The 16,128-nt window shown below is 39.2% G+C and overlaps 1 protein-coding gene across 7 annotated transcripts in view; it reads left to right on the top strand.

Annotated features, from left to right (window-relative positions):
- GRID1 (glutamate ionotropic receptor delta type subunit 1) overlaps positions 1-16,128 on the top strand; it is a 1,020,611-nt gene that overhangs the window by 476,683 nt on the left and 527,800 nt on the right. For 6 of the 7 annotated variants that reach the window (XM_072131335.1, XM_072131336.1, XM_072131333.1 and 3 more), the window contains one exon: positions 7,393-7,677. The exons of the other annotated variant lie outside the window; for it this stretch is intronic. In XM_072131335.1, coding sequence (XP_071987436.1) covers positions 7,404-7,677 — 274 coding nt within the window. In that variant the 5' untranslated portion in view covers positions 7,393-7,403. The remainder of the gene's footprint in view (positions 1-7,392; positions 7,678-16,128) is intronic. 7 annotated transcript variants of the gene reach the window in all.

The following is a 16,128-nucleotide window of genomic DNA, read 5'->3' as shown; positions in this document are numbered from 1 at the left end:
CCTAGAAAGAAATATAGAATTATAATTAGCAGCCTGGAGAGTGGGGGCAAGATGACCGGCACTCTGGGCTGCTTATTATACCCACCCCAGCACCTCCCTCGAGGTGCAGGGGTGGGCGAGGTGACGTCACACAAGAGACGTCAAGTCGGTACCCTCAGATGGGTACATCTATGCCAGGTCTGACCTCATGTAAACTTGCACCATAGCACAGGTTATATGCAGTATACAGGTGTGGGGCAGGAATGCCATGCGCTGGCCTACTGAGCCACCAGCTGTGTCCCTTTTAAGTCCCTTTATACCTATTTGGCATGGAGGTGATATAAGGGGGAAATAGGCACATTTCCAGGGCATATACTGAGAATTGTGGCACAAGTTACCAGTTACCAGTTACAAGCCTGATAAATGTGCCCCCAAGTGCCATGATCACGTTTGACCATGCCACTTAACACTGCCACTAAAACACCTGTGATGTGTACTTGCTCCCATTGCGGGTTTCAGCTGCTGTTTTTTGCTGTACAATGTAATCAGAGGGCTCAGACGCCATGATGGAATAGCATGCCATGGGTCGTTAAGGGGTTAACAAGATAGTAAAGCCCGGTTGTCAGTTGCAGAAATTCTAATGTTCTAACACCAAAAGAGAATGATTGGTTTCCTTTAATAAAGACATTTACTGTACAGAGGCAGTTAGACTTGTAGTCTATTTTTTATAGACTATATATATGTGTTTCTTTGTGTCATAATTACCATGGGCCTCAGTGAAAATACTTTTTCATCAAAATGAATTAATGCTTCTAGTTTTTCGATAGCTTGTATCGATGCGTCCAGATTTCCATACACTTAAAAGAAATGAGATGGCAATGCAAATGACAAAATGTATTTGTTCGACAATTATACTTTACAATCTCGTGCAGACGCTTCTGATTTCAGAGAACGCACTTAACTGTCTCCAGATCAGCCTCATCCTAATAAGGTTTTTTTTTAAAAAAAGGAAATTAAACCAAGAAAAGTCTAATCCACATTGAAGAGAAAGCTCATTAGAACTTGACAAATGCACATTAGGTAAAACACATTTTATTTGAGAATTTGTGATTTGTGTCAGAGAAGCATGAAGTAGTAAGAGAATGGACTCCCTGCATGCCGCCATTATAATGAAACCAAGAGCTTCCACTGATGGGTACATTACCTTATTATAGAGAGATTCACTGAAAGATTAAATTGACTTCTAATTATATGTTCCACTTAAGACTATACTTGAGATAGTGCTTTCTATTAACCTTTTTGTCTTCTTTTATTATCACTATTTTCTATATTACTGCCTAGATTTTCTGAAATTCAGCACTTTTTTTGCGTTTAGACCATTTTTGGGGGTTGAAATTCCACCAATTTCATTTGAGAACCAAAGACAAACAAAAAGTAGACTCTTTTCGCTAGACCCCAAAAAACATATTGTAGGGTAAGACAATTTTGGAGCCTACACTGCATCTATGGTCTAACCATTATTTTAAAGGGATCATTCAGAAAATATAAAAACGTATGAACTTGTTTCCCTTTTCCTGGTTTCCCAAGCTGGCCTGAGGGACCAGGAAGCAGTAACTTTATACTGCATTGCAATGACAATACGAATCAGGGTCAGATGGCATCTCCCTCCTCAGCGTCAGAGCCTCATTGGATGAGGTGACTGTACTGAGTAGATGCAGCCCCTTCAATAACAGCAGAGTGTGTACAAATGCCAAATGTCTGGCAGCCACAGTGACTGAGGCTGATATTTTATAAATGCACCTTCTATGCTTCCCATTTAGTAAGTGTTTTAAGCTAAATATGTTGCAACCCTAGTTACCTAAATATCAGCAATCATGTGTTTGCACATACCCATATGTAGTCCTCAATCACAGACCCTAGTTACGTGCCTTAACACCTTGCAGAATAATATGTCTTGGCATTGTTAAGTGGATATGGAGAGGGCTCACATGCTCACCCTATGGCTAGTAAAAAAATAAATAAAAGTTTAAAAAATTTGAAAACAAAAGACTAAAAGTCACATGTATCATAATTCTGTCTTTTTCCAACTGTCAGGTTTTTTTGGGCTTTTCTGCTGGTAAGATGTATCTTTGTGGGTTTTCTGTATGGACACACGTAGCGTTTGGTGTGTTAGTGAATGTGCAACTTTTTAAATTCTACGCCTGGTCAGGGGCAGCCGTAGATTTGGGCCATTATTTGTGACTTTTTTAAAAAAAAGTCTCAACTTTTATATCTGGATTCAGGTGATAACTGATGACAATGGCAAACTTTAGAAGGAGTCTAGGTGTCCACATTTATGTGTAAAACCAGCAGAAGAAATGTACTTGCATCATGGAGTAATTGTATAATTGGTGTAAACTTCAACCCTTGCCTACCTCATGGGGCCCAAACCTTAGAGCAGTAGTGGCACTCAGAGCCCAATCTGTCGGCATGTTGTCAATCTCTTTAGGGCAGGCTCCACCAGACAGGACTGTGCTATTTTAAAGTGACGAGTGAGAAGATGTGGACAGAGCTGGATTGGACCTCTTGCTACAGGCCCCATGATTTTTCCGGTTCAGGGACCCAGGAGGAAATCTGCAGCCATAGTTAAAAATCCCTACCTTCTTTCAATGGTATTGGTGTCCTCAAGGTGCTGACACCATTTCAAGGTGTGTCTGAGATAGAAGCAATATGTCACTGGATAAATTGCTGAGTTGGCACTTAACAATGAGTTTTCACTTGCATTTTGGTCACTTAGTCTCTAACAGATTCACCATCACTGCCTCTGGCCGTTCACTGGCTTTGATAAAAAGCACCTTCAATAAAAATCTACTATTCCATTTCCATTACATCTATTTCCATGCCTACATGCTGGCCATTAAATGAGTGGGTGCCCCCCCTTAGGTAGTGTACTAATGCATCTTGATTGTGCTGTAGATATAGTAGTAGCATAATTGGCCTACCCACTTATGGAATAGGTTGTTCTATGAATAATAAACCCTCACTAAAGATTGTAAACAAGGGGGAGGGCACTTCTTGTCCTCAAAAACATTATTATGAAAACTCTCATTACATGATTTAGTTTATTATGTGGTTTAATTCTATAAACATGAATAATTTTTATTTCATGAGAAACACCTACTGCACTGTATGTAACCTTAACCCCTTAAGGACCAGGCCCTTTTTCGTTTTTGCGTTTTTATTTTTCACTCCCCACCTTCAAAAATCTATAACTTTTTTATTTTTCCATGTACAGAGCTGTGTGATGGCTTATTTTCTGCGTAACAAATTGCACTTCGTAGTGATGGTATTAAATATTCCATGCCGTGTACTGGGAAGCGGGAAAAAAATTCTAAATGCAGTGAAAATGATGAAAAAACACATTTGCGCCATTTCTTGTGGGCTTGGGTTTTACAGCTTTCACTGTGCACCCTAAATGACATGTCTATTTCATTCATTGGGTCAATACGATCACGGGGATACCAAAGGTTTTATAATGTTTTCATACATTTACAAAAATTAAAACCTCCTGAACAGAAAAAAAATTCTTCATTTTGCCGTGTTCTTGCGCTAATAACTTTTTCATACTTTGGTGTATGGAGCTGTAGGTGGTGTCATTTTTTGCGACTTCTGATGACGTTTTCAATGCTTCTATTTTTAGGACTGTTCGACATTTTGATCACTTTTTATAGAATTTTTTCTATTTTTCAAAATGGCAAAAAAATGCCATTTGCGACTTCGGGCGCTATTTTCCGCTACGGGGTTTAACGCAGTGAAAAACGGTTATTATATTTTGATAGATCTGGCATTTTCGGACACGGCGATACCTATTGTGTTTATGATTTTTACTGTTTATTTATATTTATATCAGTTCTAGGGAAAGGGGGGTGATTTGAATTTTTATGTTTTTTTAATATAATTTTTTTTTTTTTTACTTTTTTTTATTTATTTTTTTTACTATTTTACAGACTCCCTAGGGTACTTTAACCCTAGGTTGTCTGATTGATCCTACCATATACTGCCATACTACAGTATGGCAGTATATGGGGATTTTGCATACCATCTATTATAATGTGCAGATCGCACATTATAATAGATAGCCTCGATCATGACAGCCTGGGATCTTTGTGTGATCCCAGGCTGTCATGGCAACGGATCGCCTCTCCCCGGTGACGTCACGGGGAGTGACGATCGGAGCCAAGATGGCGGCGCCCAGGCGCCGCCGGCTCTTTAATGCCACCGGCAGCTTTGCCGGCGGCAATCAAAGGGTTAACACCCGCGATCGGTGCAAGCACCGATCGCGGGTGTTAGCGACGAGTGTTTGCTTCATTATGAAGCAAATGCCCGGTGAGTATGAAGAGGGCTCAGCCTGTGAGCCCTCTTCATACTCCCCCATGCGCAGTAAGACGTAAGGGTACGTCTTATTGCGCTATGGGGTTAATTAGTTCACCAAAAGGGTGGGATAGACCTTATTTATGTATCATAGTATCATAGTATAGTATCATAGTATATAAGGCTGGAAGGAGACGCAAGTCCATCAAGTCCAACCTTCAAGAATTAAATATATGTTTTATCCCCATAACCCGTGATATTTTTTCTCTCCAGAAAGTCATCCAGGCCTCTCTTGAACATGTACATAGAGTCGGCCATAACAACCTCCTGCGGCAGAGAGTTCCATAGTCTCACTGCTCTTACAGTAAAGAACCTTTGTCTATGGTGATGGTAAAATCGCCTCTCCTCTAGGCGTAGAGGATGCCCCCTTGTCCTGGTCACAGGCCGAGGTATAAAAAGATCTTTGGAGAGATCCTTGTACTGTCCGTTCAGGTATTTGTACATTGTAATGAGGTCTCCCCTTAGTCGTCTTTTTTCTAAACTGAATAATCCTAAATTTTGTAATCTGTCAGTGTATTCTAATCCCCCCATTCCCCTAATAATCCTGGTTGCTCTCCTTTGCACCCGTTCCAGCTCTATTATATCCTTTTTATACACTGGTGCCCAAAACTGTACACAATATTCCATGTGTGGTCTGACCAGGGATTTGTATAAGGGCAAAACTATGTCTTTATCATGAGAATCTATTCCTCTCTTGATACATCCCATTATTTTATTTGCTTTAGCAGCAGCCGCCTGGCTCTGGTCACCAAAATTAAGTTTACCATCCACCAATACCCCCAAGTCCTTTTCAGCTTCAGTTTTACTAAGTAATTGACCGTTTAGAACATAATTATACTTTTTGTTTCCATGGCCCAAGTGCATAACTTTACATTTATCTACATTAAACCTCATCAACCATTTCTCTGCCCATCCCTCAAGCTTCCACAAATCCCTCTGTAATGCTAAACTATCGACCTCAGTATTTATTACTTTACACAGCTTAGTATCATCTGCAAATATTGAAACTTGACTGTGTAAACCCACTACAAGGTCATTAATAAAAATATTAAAAAGAAGTGGCCCCTGTGGCACTCCACTGGTAACATCAACCCAATCTGAGAATGTGCCATTAATGACCACCCTCTGTTTTCTATCACTAAGCCAATTACTTAACCAGATACACAGATTTTCTCCTATTCCCAGCAGTCTCATTTTATATACCAACCTTTTATGTGGCACGGTGTCAAATGCCTTTGAGAAGTCCAGATATACAACATCCACAGCGTCCCCCAGATCCAGTCTTGAACTTACCTCCTCGTAGAAACCAATCAGATTAGTCTGACAGGACCGATCTCTCATAAACCCATGCTGACGCTGGGTTATAAGGTTGTGCACAGTGAGATACTCCAGGATAGCATCTCTAATAAACCCCTCAAATATTTTCCCCACCACAGCAGTTAGACTCACGGGTCTGTAGTTTCCAGGATCGCTATTTGATCCTTTTTTGTATATTGGTACCACATTTGCTATGCGCCATTCCTGTGGAACATAACCAGTCCTCAGTGAATCTTCAAATATTAAAAATAACGGTCTGTCTATCACGGTACATAATTCATGCAGAACCCGGGGGTGTATGCCATCTGGCCCCGGTGATTTATCTATCTTAGTGGTTGCGAGGCGGCGCCGTACCTCTTCCTGGGTTAAACTGTTGACATTATAAAAAGAATTAACATTATTCCTCATTGTGTCTTCCACCAGGGGATTTTCCTGGGTAAAGACAGTTGAGAAGGCGACATTCAGTAGATTGGCCCTTTCCTCATCTCCTTCCACCATGACCCCCATGTTATTTCTAAGGGGACCCACACTCTCTGTTTTTAGTTTCTTATCATTTATATACTTGAAAAATAATTTGGGATTATTTTTGCTCTCCCTGGCAATATTTCTCTCAGTCTCTATTTTTGCGGCCTTTATCTGCTTTTTACAGGATTTATTTTTCTCTCTATAATCCTGTAATGCCTCATCACTACCTTCACGTTTTAGCACCTTAAATGCTTTATCTTTCTCGCTTATTGCTTTCCTTACAAACATAACATTTTACTTTATTTATTTAAAAATATAAATGATCAAAGGATTAAATTCTAGGCAACCAGCTGGACCACGTCCCAGCTGCAAACCAATCTAGTCTTTGCGGAGACACCTAAAAAAGGATAATGGACAAACACGTTGTATCAGCTTTAGGCAATTATTAAAACCAGGCCACATTTGGGGTTCTTGCCAGTTCTTGATGCGGTCAGAGCTAAGGTGTGGATCCAATGAGGTCTGCTTCTTCCAAATCCAGTCCCTCTGTTACGTCCACACCTGGGGTCGGAATTAATAGACATAAATGTTCACAAGGAGGTAGCAGGGGAGGTGAGCAGGATACATAATAGGACCACCATCTACTCCTACTTAAGCCAGTATGTAAATGGGTATTAATCCCTACAGTACAAATCTCAGAGTGCGTGCCCTAGGAAGTTGCCCCGCCCAACAGGAACCATGCTCTAAATAAAATGTGCCACTACTTTACTGATGGTGATCCAAGGGGCTTCATATGGTACTTGTCCAGACATGACCTTTTTCCCCTTGTCTGGCTCTTCAGTGGAGTTGGTACCATGAAAGGTTCATTTTTACAGAGTAGGGCACTCAATAAGGCACTTTACCTAAGAAATAATGAAGCAAACATCTTCCCTTAGCTTTTGCTATAGCATCTTCAGATATTTGAAGCCAGAAAATGACTGCAAAGTGTATATGTGGTTTCACGTTTCTTTTAATAATTAAGTATTAGCCATGTTGAAATTCAACATGCCTGGTCCAACAGTGGAGATTTGCAACACCCTTAAGATAGTTTTGCCCTGGTAACATTTTTTGCTTCTTCAGTAAATCACATTTAGTATTTTATGCAATTGTTTTCCTGTAGTATATGATGAAAACATTCGCTTACAGATTGTAAAGATAACTATAGTTGTTGTATTTGTGTTTCAGCGTGTGACTTGATGACCCAGGGGATTTTAGCCTTAGTGACATCTACTGGTTGTGCCTCAGCGAATGCCCTTCAATCACTGACAGATGCCATGCACATCCCTCATATCTATGTACAACGCAACACTGCAGGATCACCAAGAACTGCTTGTCAACTTAATCCTAGCCCGGATGGTGAGGAATACACATTGGCTGCTAGACCTTCTGTTCGCCTCAATGACGTCATGTTGAAACTAGTAACTGAACTCCGATGGCAGAAATTCATTGTATTCTATGACAGTGATTATGGTGAGTAATCTATAATATACTTTTACTTTGTTGCTTTTGCTTTTTTAAGTGCTTGACTATTTTCAAAGTTTTTGTTAGCTTCTGAGCTAAACGGCATAGATTTAAGTGTTTTGCTGTCACCAACATGACCGGACCAGAAACAGCAAAGAATAAAGATTTTTAAATGCCTGGAAATCTTTACATACTACCAAAAAAAGTAAATCACATGTGGAATATTAGTCATGGTTTGTGTTCCACAAAAGGCACTTACACCACATACATAGAATTGGTGAAAAGTATGTGATTGTTGATGGTGGACCAGTGGGATACCCGCCTCAAGAGATAGACACGATTTGATATCAAGCCCTTATCCTGTGACTTTTGAATATATGTCTTTTGTGGCAAATTCCCTTAAATGTGTTAGAGGATATCTCTCCGCAGTTTTGACCATACAAAGCTGAAGCCAATCTAAGGTAGCATTATTTAGGATCTGGCCGATCAAACGTTTGTTTATTTTTGATTTGTTAAAGATGATAGATGAAGATTTGCTCTGTATTTGTAGTGTGGGGTACATATGACTCTAAACAGAATTCTATTCTTTTTGCGGTAAGGGAAGTTGACTAACCAATTTAAAAGCAAATCTTGAAAAGTTCCAGACAATGACAGAAGTGTCCAGCACTCAGAAACAGCTAAAGAAACTCGCGTTAGTATCAGAGAAAGAAGAATATTAAACTTTTCTTTTCATTCCTACAAGAAAGCATGGACATGAATATTAGGAATCCCCACAATTGCATAGCAGAAATAAGGGGGAGTGGGAGACCCCTTCCCCAACCACTTAGATGGCACGGTATTATCTTTGACCTTTCAAATCTTGAGAACCAGTTAAAATACAGCTCCTGAACCCAAACTATGGCAGCATTATACTACATTGTTAAGGGCTAACTACCTGATCATCACAGTGAAATTGTATGGCACAGAGAATGAGAATTTAAACAATTTCAATCATAATATCTAATATCTCCACGACTGTCAGGGCATATTAACCTATAGAGGAGAAGTTACTTATAAGGATCCTCACTTACAAGCTAAAAATTAAGAGCTGCTGGAACATTCCCAATGGAGCATGTCTCCTACTACAGATTAGCAAATGGACACCCCCCCCCCAAAAAAAGAAGCTTCTAAGCATCTAAAGTGTGGTGCTTATTGCAATTTGTGACTTTCCTATTCTATGTCTCATTGATAAAGAGCACACAAGAGAGCACACAATTTTTTGTGTGTTTTGTGAAAATTCAAAAATAAATGAAAAAGTATGCGGCGACCACTGACACTCCCCCTAGTGGAGGCTATAAGGAAATAAATTATATTCAATTCTTCAGACTATGCAAACAAAGCGTGTGCCATAAGAAAGATGAAGGAAACATTAATCAGGAGTGAACATTTGCCATAAAGAGTCAAATGCAATACATAGTCACAAATGCTTTCTAGGATTGGAATTCTACAACGGGAAAATTTGGTATAATTAAGACATTTGATAGAAAAAGACATAGAATAAAACTCCTTTGTGAAAATGATTCATTTGTTGGATGGAGAGAAAACCTTTTATAGCTACTATTTTTTCACTTTATAGCTAGAGATTAATTGACTGTCCTCGGTCACTAAACCAGCTTCATTGCCTGAGTTGGCACAATAACAGAGATGTCCTGAATCCTAGCCTTAAACCCTACAGACCCCTGGATGATGGATAGTCTCATTACTAGAACATGTTCGTGCTCCCACTAGAGAATCTTGTGAAACATTGTCCTTATGACTGTAAGCACCAACTTGACTTGCTACACTGTGGGTGTAGATGCCACCAGATAAACTTCATGAGCCCCATTAATCTCTAGTTTGTCATCTGGAGACTTAACTCATCTGCATTCATAATGTTGTAGATTTTCTTGAATGAATTAATTAGTTCTTAGCCTAACTGTGATATTTGTATTATCATAGGTAGTCGCTAAAATGTTTGGCTTTTTGATTTATGACTGTTGTTTATTACATTGGAAAAGCCAACAGACCCAACTAATGCTGAATTGGAATTCAATTTTTCAGTGAAATTGCTCCTTATTCTCAGTCTTCTCATATCTTTATGTAAACTGGGCAAAAATGTAATCTTTTTCAATTTTTTTATTACAAAATTTAATCTCAAAGGGTTGTTTTTTTATACTTTTTATACAATAAGAATAAATCAGGAGGGAGTGGTGATATGAAAGAACAAACGTTGACCAGTTAAATTCCCTCGCATGCCTTCAGCTATGAAATGCTATCCTTCCAAGTGGTCAGCCAATGAATTACCTCAGCCGTTGACACAAGGCTGTTGGTAATGATGATTGGCTGTCACATGAAAAACAACATTTTAAAGAGAGCCCGTCAGGCAAATTAACCCCCTAAACTAAATATATTTTTATAAACTGCCATAAGAAAGCATTGCCTTTATCCCTTCATTGTCCCTCTACATGCCTGTAAACTTAAGCAATGAGGTCCTAAAGTTTTATGCAAATAACCTGTCAGATGTCCAATGAGTCATTTTCATATTCAAGCTGTCCACTCTATTCATTAGTGGGAGGCACAGCCACACCCCCAGTGATTGACTGACAGCCTGTATAATGGTGTAATGTCTCCTCCATGTGCTTCCTGGTGCTGGCGCCCCTCCAGCCTGTGTGTGTATAGGAGAGATACAACAGCTCCAGGCAGCCATGATATAGGAGAACATGTCAGGTACATGTGTAGCTGATGTCTGTGTCTCTCACATGTGTATTAGGAGGGAGAGCATGTCAGCATATAAAGCACAGACACCAACAATGCTATACATTACACACAGACTTGAGTAGGGGGAGGTGAGGGGAGGGGTAACAGGGGTGACATCACTGCCTCTGACCATGTGACCAGCCTCATTTACATAATAAAGAAAATATGAGTTTACAATGATTAATGTATGAATTGGCTAGATAAAGGATGGATAAAGGATGGATCCTTGTGAGCTGCTCCAACAGGTAGAGGTGACAGGACTACAACAGCATGTGAAACCACCACATTGCGGACATTAAGACATTATTAACCTTACTATATGATACTGTATGTCACAAATATCAGATTAATGAAGGCAACCCAAAACAATCTAAAATGGTGCAAGAAGCCTACCCAATATTAAATCCCCCTTTAATGAGTTTAATTGGTATGAGTTTCAATACCACACACACCCAATAAACAGGATAGGTACTGAACCTGGATAAACAATGTACATATATATATTTAGAAGATAATTGTAAGGATTATTGCAGACTTAGTAGGGGATATTTTACTATGCCTTGTCTGTTAGTTTTCTGGCAGGGAGAGGGACAGGCAGTGGCGTAACTAGAAGCTGATGGGCCCCAGTGCAAAGTGTGTGCTGGGCCCCCAACTATAATGTATGGTTTATAGTAATAGTCTTCTCATATGGGAAAGTGACACCATAAGGGCCCCCTAAACCTCTTGGGCCCAGATGCGATCACAACCTCTGCATCCCCTAAAGTTACGCCCCTAGGGATTGACCATATTAACTAGAGTCTCTGCTGGAAATCCAGAGAAAACTACACTTGAAATCTCTGCCACATCTGACACGTTGCAGATCTCAGTCTGCCAATGGAGTACACATCCAGATGTGCTAAGAGGATTAATACGCCAGTATTAATGAATTGTCAGGTAAGGGGCATACTGGATGCTGTAGTTGCCATGGGAGTCATCCAATCTCCAACACGTCTTATACATGAGTCGTGTTAATTAGAAAAAGACATTGGCATGATACTATGCTGGCATTGGATGGCTGCCTTAGCAAGTTTCCATTTAGAATCCAGTTCTGTATGTCTGCACAATACTTTTAACCAAAGTGAGCCTTAAAGGACACCTACCATCAGATTAACTGATGTCAGATGTACCAAACTTGCTTTTTACATCTTTCAGGGAATGACCTGGCTTCTATGAACATGAAGGGGGCTGCATATGTTAGCAGGTGGAGGCACTCACCTCCGGCTCGTTTGAATATGTTATAAAGTGTTTTTTAAAATAATGACGATATTCCAGGAGATAACAAAAGTGAGGATATTGCCTGACAGATGTAACAAGAAATTAAGTTTTGGGACATCTACCATCAGTTTTGATGGTAGATGTCCTTTAAAGGGGTATTCTCATCTTAGCATTCACATTTAATTTAATTCATTGTATACATACACATTTCTTCAATTGTAAGTTTTTTTTAAAAAAAATGCTCCTGTGTAAAGATAATTTCCCATAAATGTAGCCATGTTGTCTCTTAGAAACAGGATTGTTTTTCTTGGACACTGCCACCACCATTCTCTAACAGCAGTGGCCAGGCATGTCCTAATGAGGCCTGACCACTTACCTGAATACAGCTTCCATTACCATAGGACATCTATGTAATATGCAGTAACTTCCACCCATTGTACATGCAAAAATAATTTGTTGCTTTGTAAATTTGCTCCAGCAGTGATCTGTTTCTAAGGGACCATGTGAGTACCTTTATGGGAAATTTAATTGAAACGGGTACTGTACATATTTTTAAATAACATCCAATTGAAAAAAAAAATTACATATATAGCAGATGAATTACATTAAACCCGAATGCCCAAATGAGAATACCACTTTAAGTCCCATGACTACTGGATTGATTAATTACTATAGCCATGTGTAGTTTTCACATGCTCATTTACATAATGGACCATCAGTCCGCCAATTTTATGTTCTTGCTGGTGCTTATTTTTTTTAGCTTAATGCGGATGTTGCCAGTCTAAAACTGGTCATTTGTATTAGTATGTTGCTATGATGACAGTTAAAGTCTCTCACAAAAATAGTCATAATCATCTGAAATTGATGGACAGGGACTCTGATGTTCATTTTGCAAGAAGCGGGAAGAATTCTAATTTTGTCCACTGTGATACTGGCAAAGTCTAAACCTGTCTCTTTTAATCGACTTCATAGTAAAATGATTTGATGATGTGAGGTCATTTTGGTTTTCTTCTGGAGAATATGCCAATTCCTGTAAGGTTGCATTTGTTTCCATAGCTGTCCTATTATCCATTGTATACAGTTGTTTACAATGAAAAGAACCTCATACTCACACTCCCAAGATTGCGTTTTGCCATATCGTATCAGATATTTTCTTTGTCACCTTTGTATAAACTAGCCTTGACACTGAATGTTACTAGGTGGAAACAACAGATAACTCAAAGTGGCACAAGTCTGGCTCCTACAGAGGTGTATTCCAGTCAAAACTTTTGGTGTCAAAGTCGGTTATATATTTGATAGTTTTGAGCTACAGCTCGATGGTAGCAAAGGTGACTTAAATATGGAATCAACTTCAAAGCTTTGACACTAAGATGACTATTATTTAAGTGACAAATTGCTCTGTAGAACAGCGGTCAAGCTGTTTAATTGTACATTTTATGCATTTTCCCGGAAACTGGATGCCTAGTGGCATGATATACTCAAGTAAGAGGATTTTCAATCAAATATGGATTAGCATACATAGCCAGGTCAGAGTAGAAAATAGAAAGGAAATTGGTATTAAAGTTTTATAGAGGATGTGCAACTTCACATCCAACCCCAGAAACAATCCTTTACATTTCGCTAACACACTCTGTATTTTGCAGGTTATCCAAAAGGTTAGAATAAATTTCAGCAATAAAATTGACCTATATTTTTTATCCTTTCAATAAAAAATGCAGCAGATGCCTTTATCATTTAAAGTGATAGCAGTATTTGTCATATAAGACATGTTAAACAGACGGAAACATTTAATGGGAACTTTTAAGGCACATCTAGCTCTCAAACTAAAGGTCTGACCTCATTTACTGTAGTGAGTTGCTCTTCATGATGACGTGTCATCAACTCCTGCGAATTAATAAATTACCCCCCCCCCCATCGCTAAGCCATGCAATTTCTGTTCTGTAGGGTTTCTATGAACCCTAAAAGTAAAAAGTAATTTCATTCTATTCTACTAAATATCTATTTATGCCCACACCACAGGAACCAACCCTTGCCATGATGCTGATTGTTCTGAAAATGGAAAGTACTATAACAGTACAATGAATGCTAATTTCTTTTCCATGCCAGCTCCGCTGTTGCTGATGATCAGAAAGCAAGTGTTAAGGAACGTGCACATAAATACCAGCAGGTTTTCACATTCACCTCCTCCAAGTCCGTTGTTTAGGTAAAAGTAGAGCTATACTTCAAGGCTCAATTGCTAAACTTTAAGGGGGATCTAGAAATCTTTAGGCATCTCTACTTTTTAGGTTGATTTCCCAGTAGCCTAATTTCTGTGTGGTATTCAAATGACATAGCTTACAAGTATCACAAGGAAATTGCAAGTGCCCGCTACTAGTTCCTCTGGCAATTCATGTTTTGCTGCATTATTGGAGAGCTTACATTTTCTATTGCAAAGGAATCATCAGCAATAATTGACATGCAAAACAGATATTGGATTCACATTAAAAATCAGTAGTCCATATCAATTCCAAATACGCAAAAAAAAATAAATAAATAAAATGGATGGTCGGCTAAAATAAGATGGTATTTGATAGGTGAAGCCTGGAATCCTAGCATCATCTGAGAAAAACATGGACTGCATAAGGATGACATTTTTGCTGGTGGAAAAACCTTGAGCAGTGAGCAGAGAGGCAGCTTGCTGCACCTCAGCACACGGTTGCTAGGAAGTGAGGCGCCGGAGGTATGGCATAGTCAGTTATGCTCACTAAAAGGCACTACTAGTACTGGCAGGGCACCAGGTTTCATATTGCATATTTCACTAAGAAAGTAAGCCACACATTTGAGGGCTCCTCACCTCTCCATAGGAAGTGGCTATAGAGCGGCCACAAATCATCCCACACATATCAATTCCTCTATTTTGGCATGGTCATCCAGTTTGGTCACTGTGACCGGTTGCCACAAAAATCAATGGAGGCTGCTTTTTGGCTGCAATTTTTTGGGCCAGATCATGGTACCCGATACATTTGTGTGCAAGGTGCCTAAGTTAAAGAGGACCTGGCATGACCCCCACCAACAGTACTAAAACATATTTTATTAGTTGTCATTCCATTGCTTCTGGCTCAATAGAGATTTTTTTCTAGCCCACTGTTCTTGTGTTCTGGAGCAACGCCTATTAACTAAAGGTGGTGAATGGTCCACTTAAAGGAGTGCTCCAACTGTACTCCATGCATTAGAGAGCCTGACGGCAGTGAAACAAAGACACATCTGTCACACATGTAGATCCCACTCATTGTCTCATTTCCCACTGAAGATATTCCATGGTGTAAGGTATCGTGAGGTATCCATCACATATTTCTACCTACAACTTAACCAAAACTGCAGAATGACATCTTTATATCAACCCTGCACTAGATCTGTCATATGTCTAAAAATAAGCAGAGAACTCAGTAGAAGCAAATACTCATTTAAATAAGATATGAGTAGCTGATACTAGGTCACTTATTTCTTCTAGGATATCACAAGAGATTTATGAAATGAGTCAGCAAGAGTAAATTAATTTGCAAATAATTAGCAGATGTTGAGTACAAACTGGCAGCTGACATGGTCTGCCCGCCCCTAGGATGCCAAGTCACAATAAGAACATTGCATGATTAAATATTAGAATATTGGCATCATTTTATTCAGTATGGATAGTAAGGTAACAACTGTTTTGCTAAACTGCTTGAGTCAGGTTTGGGAGTGGTTTACATCAATCAATTAGTAGACCGGTGAGTGATCATTTCTAAGGAACCACAAAAGTTATGGATTCATTTTATTTCATACAAGAATTAGTAAAATGAAATTGCATGGCTCAGCCAATTAGATGATTTTCACCAGGTACTCTTGATTTGCAGCTCAAATCCACACGTGACTATCATGTAAGAGCATAGAAAAAGACAAAAAATATGCTCCAGAACTTAGTCCAAAGTCCTTCAATCCATTTATTTGCTCCAAATGCTAAAACAACCACATAATTCCAGGATGGGTGCAGACCCAAATAGTACATAGCATTACCCATGCGTTTCGAGTGTTACCTCACACAAAAGGAACCAAAAAGGGAGGAACAATAGTCAAGTTCGATTCAAAGGCGAGAATATAATAAAAAAAAGTTTGCCATTCAGGTATGTTACCTTTGCTTATCCATTAAAAATTGAATCACAGCAATGATTTACATACATATTAAAAAAGGCAATAGGTTGTTTTCTGAAAACCTAAGCAAAGTTAAAAAATTCATCACACAGCGCCGTTTCTCACTGTATTTAGATCTTTGTAAAAGACAGACTCACGATAATATGTATATATCAAGTTATATTTCCAAAGGCACTCCCGCAATGAATTGGGTAACCCTTGCCGCACAACACTCCTGCACAACACTCCAGAGCGTGCACACCAGCAATAACTAGCCCACAGCGC

The sequence above is a fragment of the Engystomops pustulosus genome, chromosome 11 (genome assembly GCF_040894005.1).
Source record: "Engystomops pustulosus chromosome 11, aEngPut4.maternal, whole genome shotgun sequence".
In the NCBI taxonomy this organism is placed as follows: Eukaryota; Metazoa; Chordata; class Amphibia; order Anura; family Leptodactylidae; genus Engystomops; species Engystomops pustulosus.
This window is presented reverse-complemented; position numbering and strand designations above follow the sequence as displayed.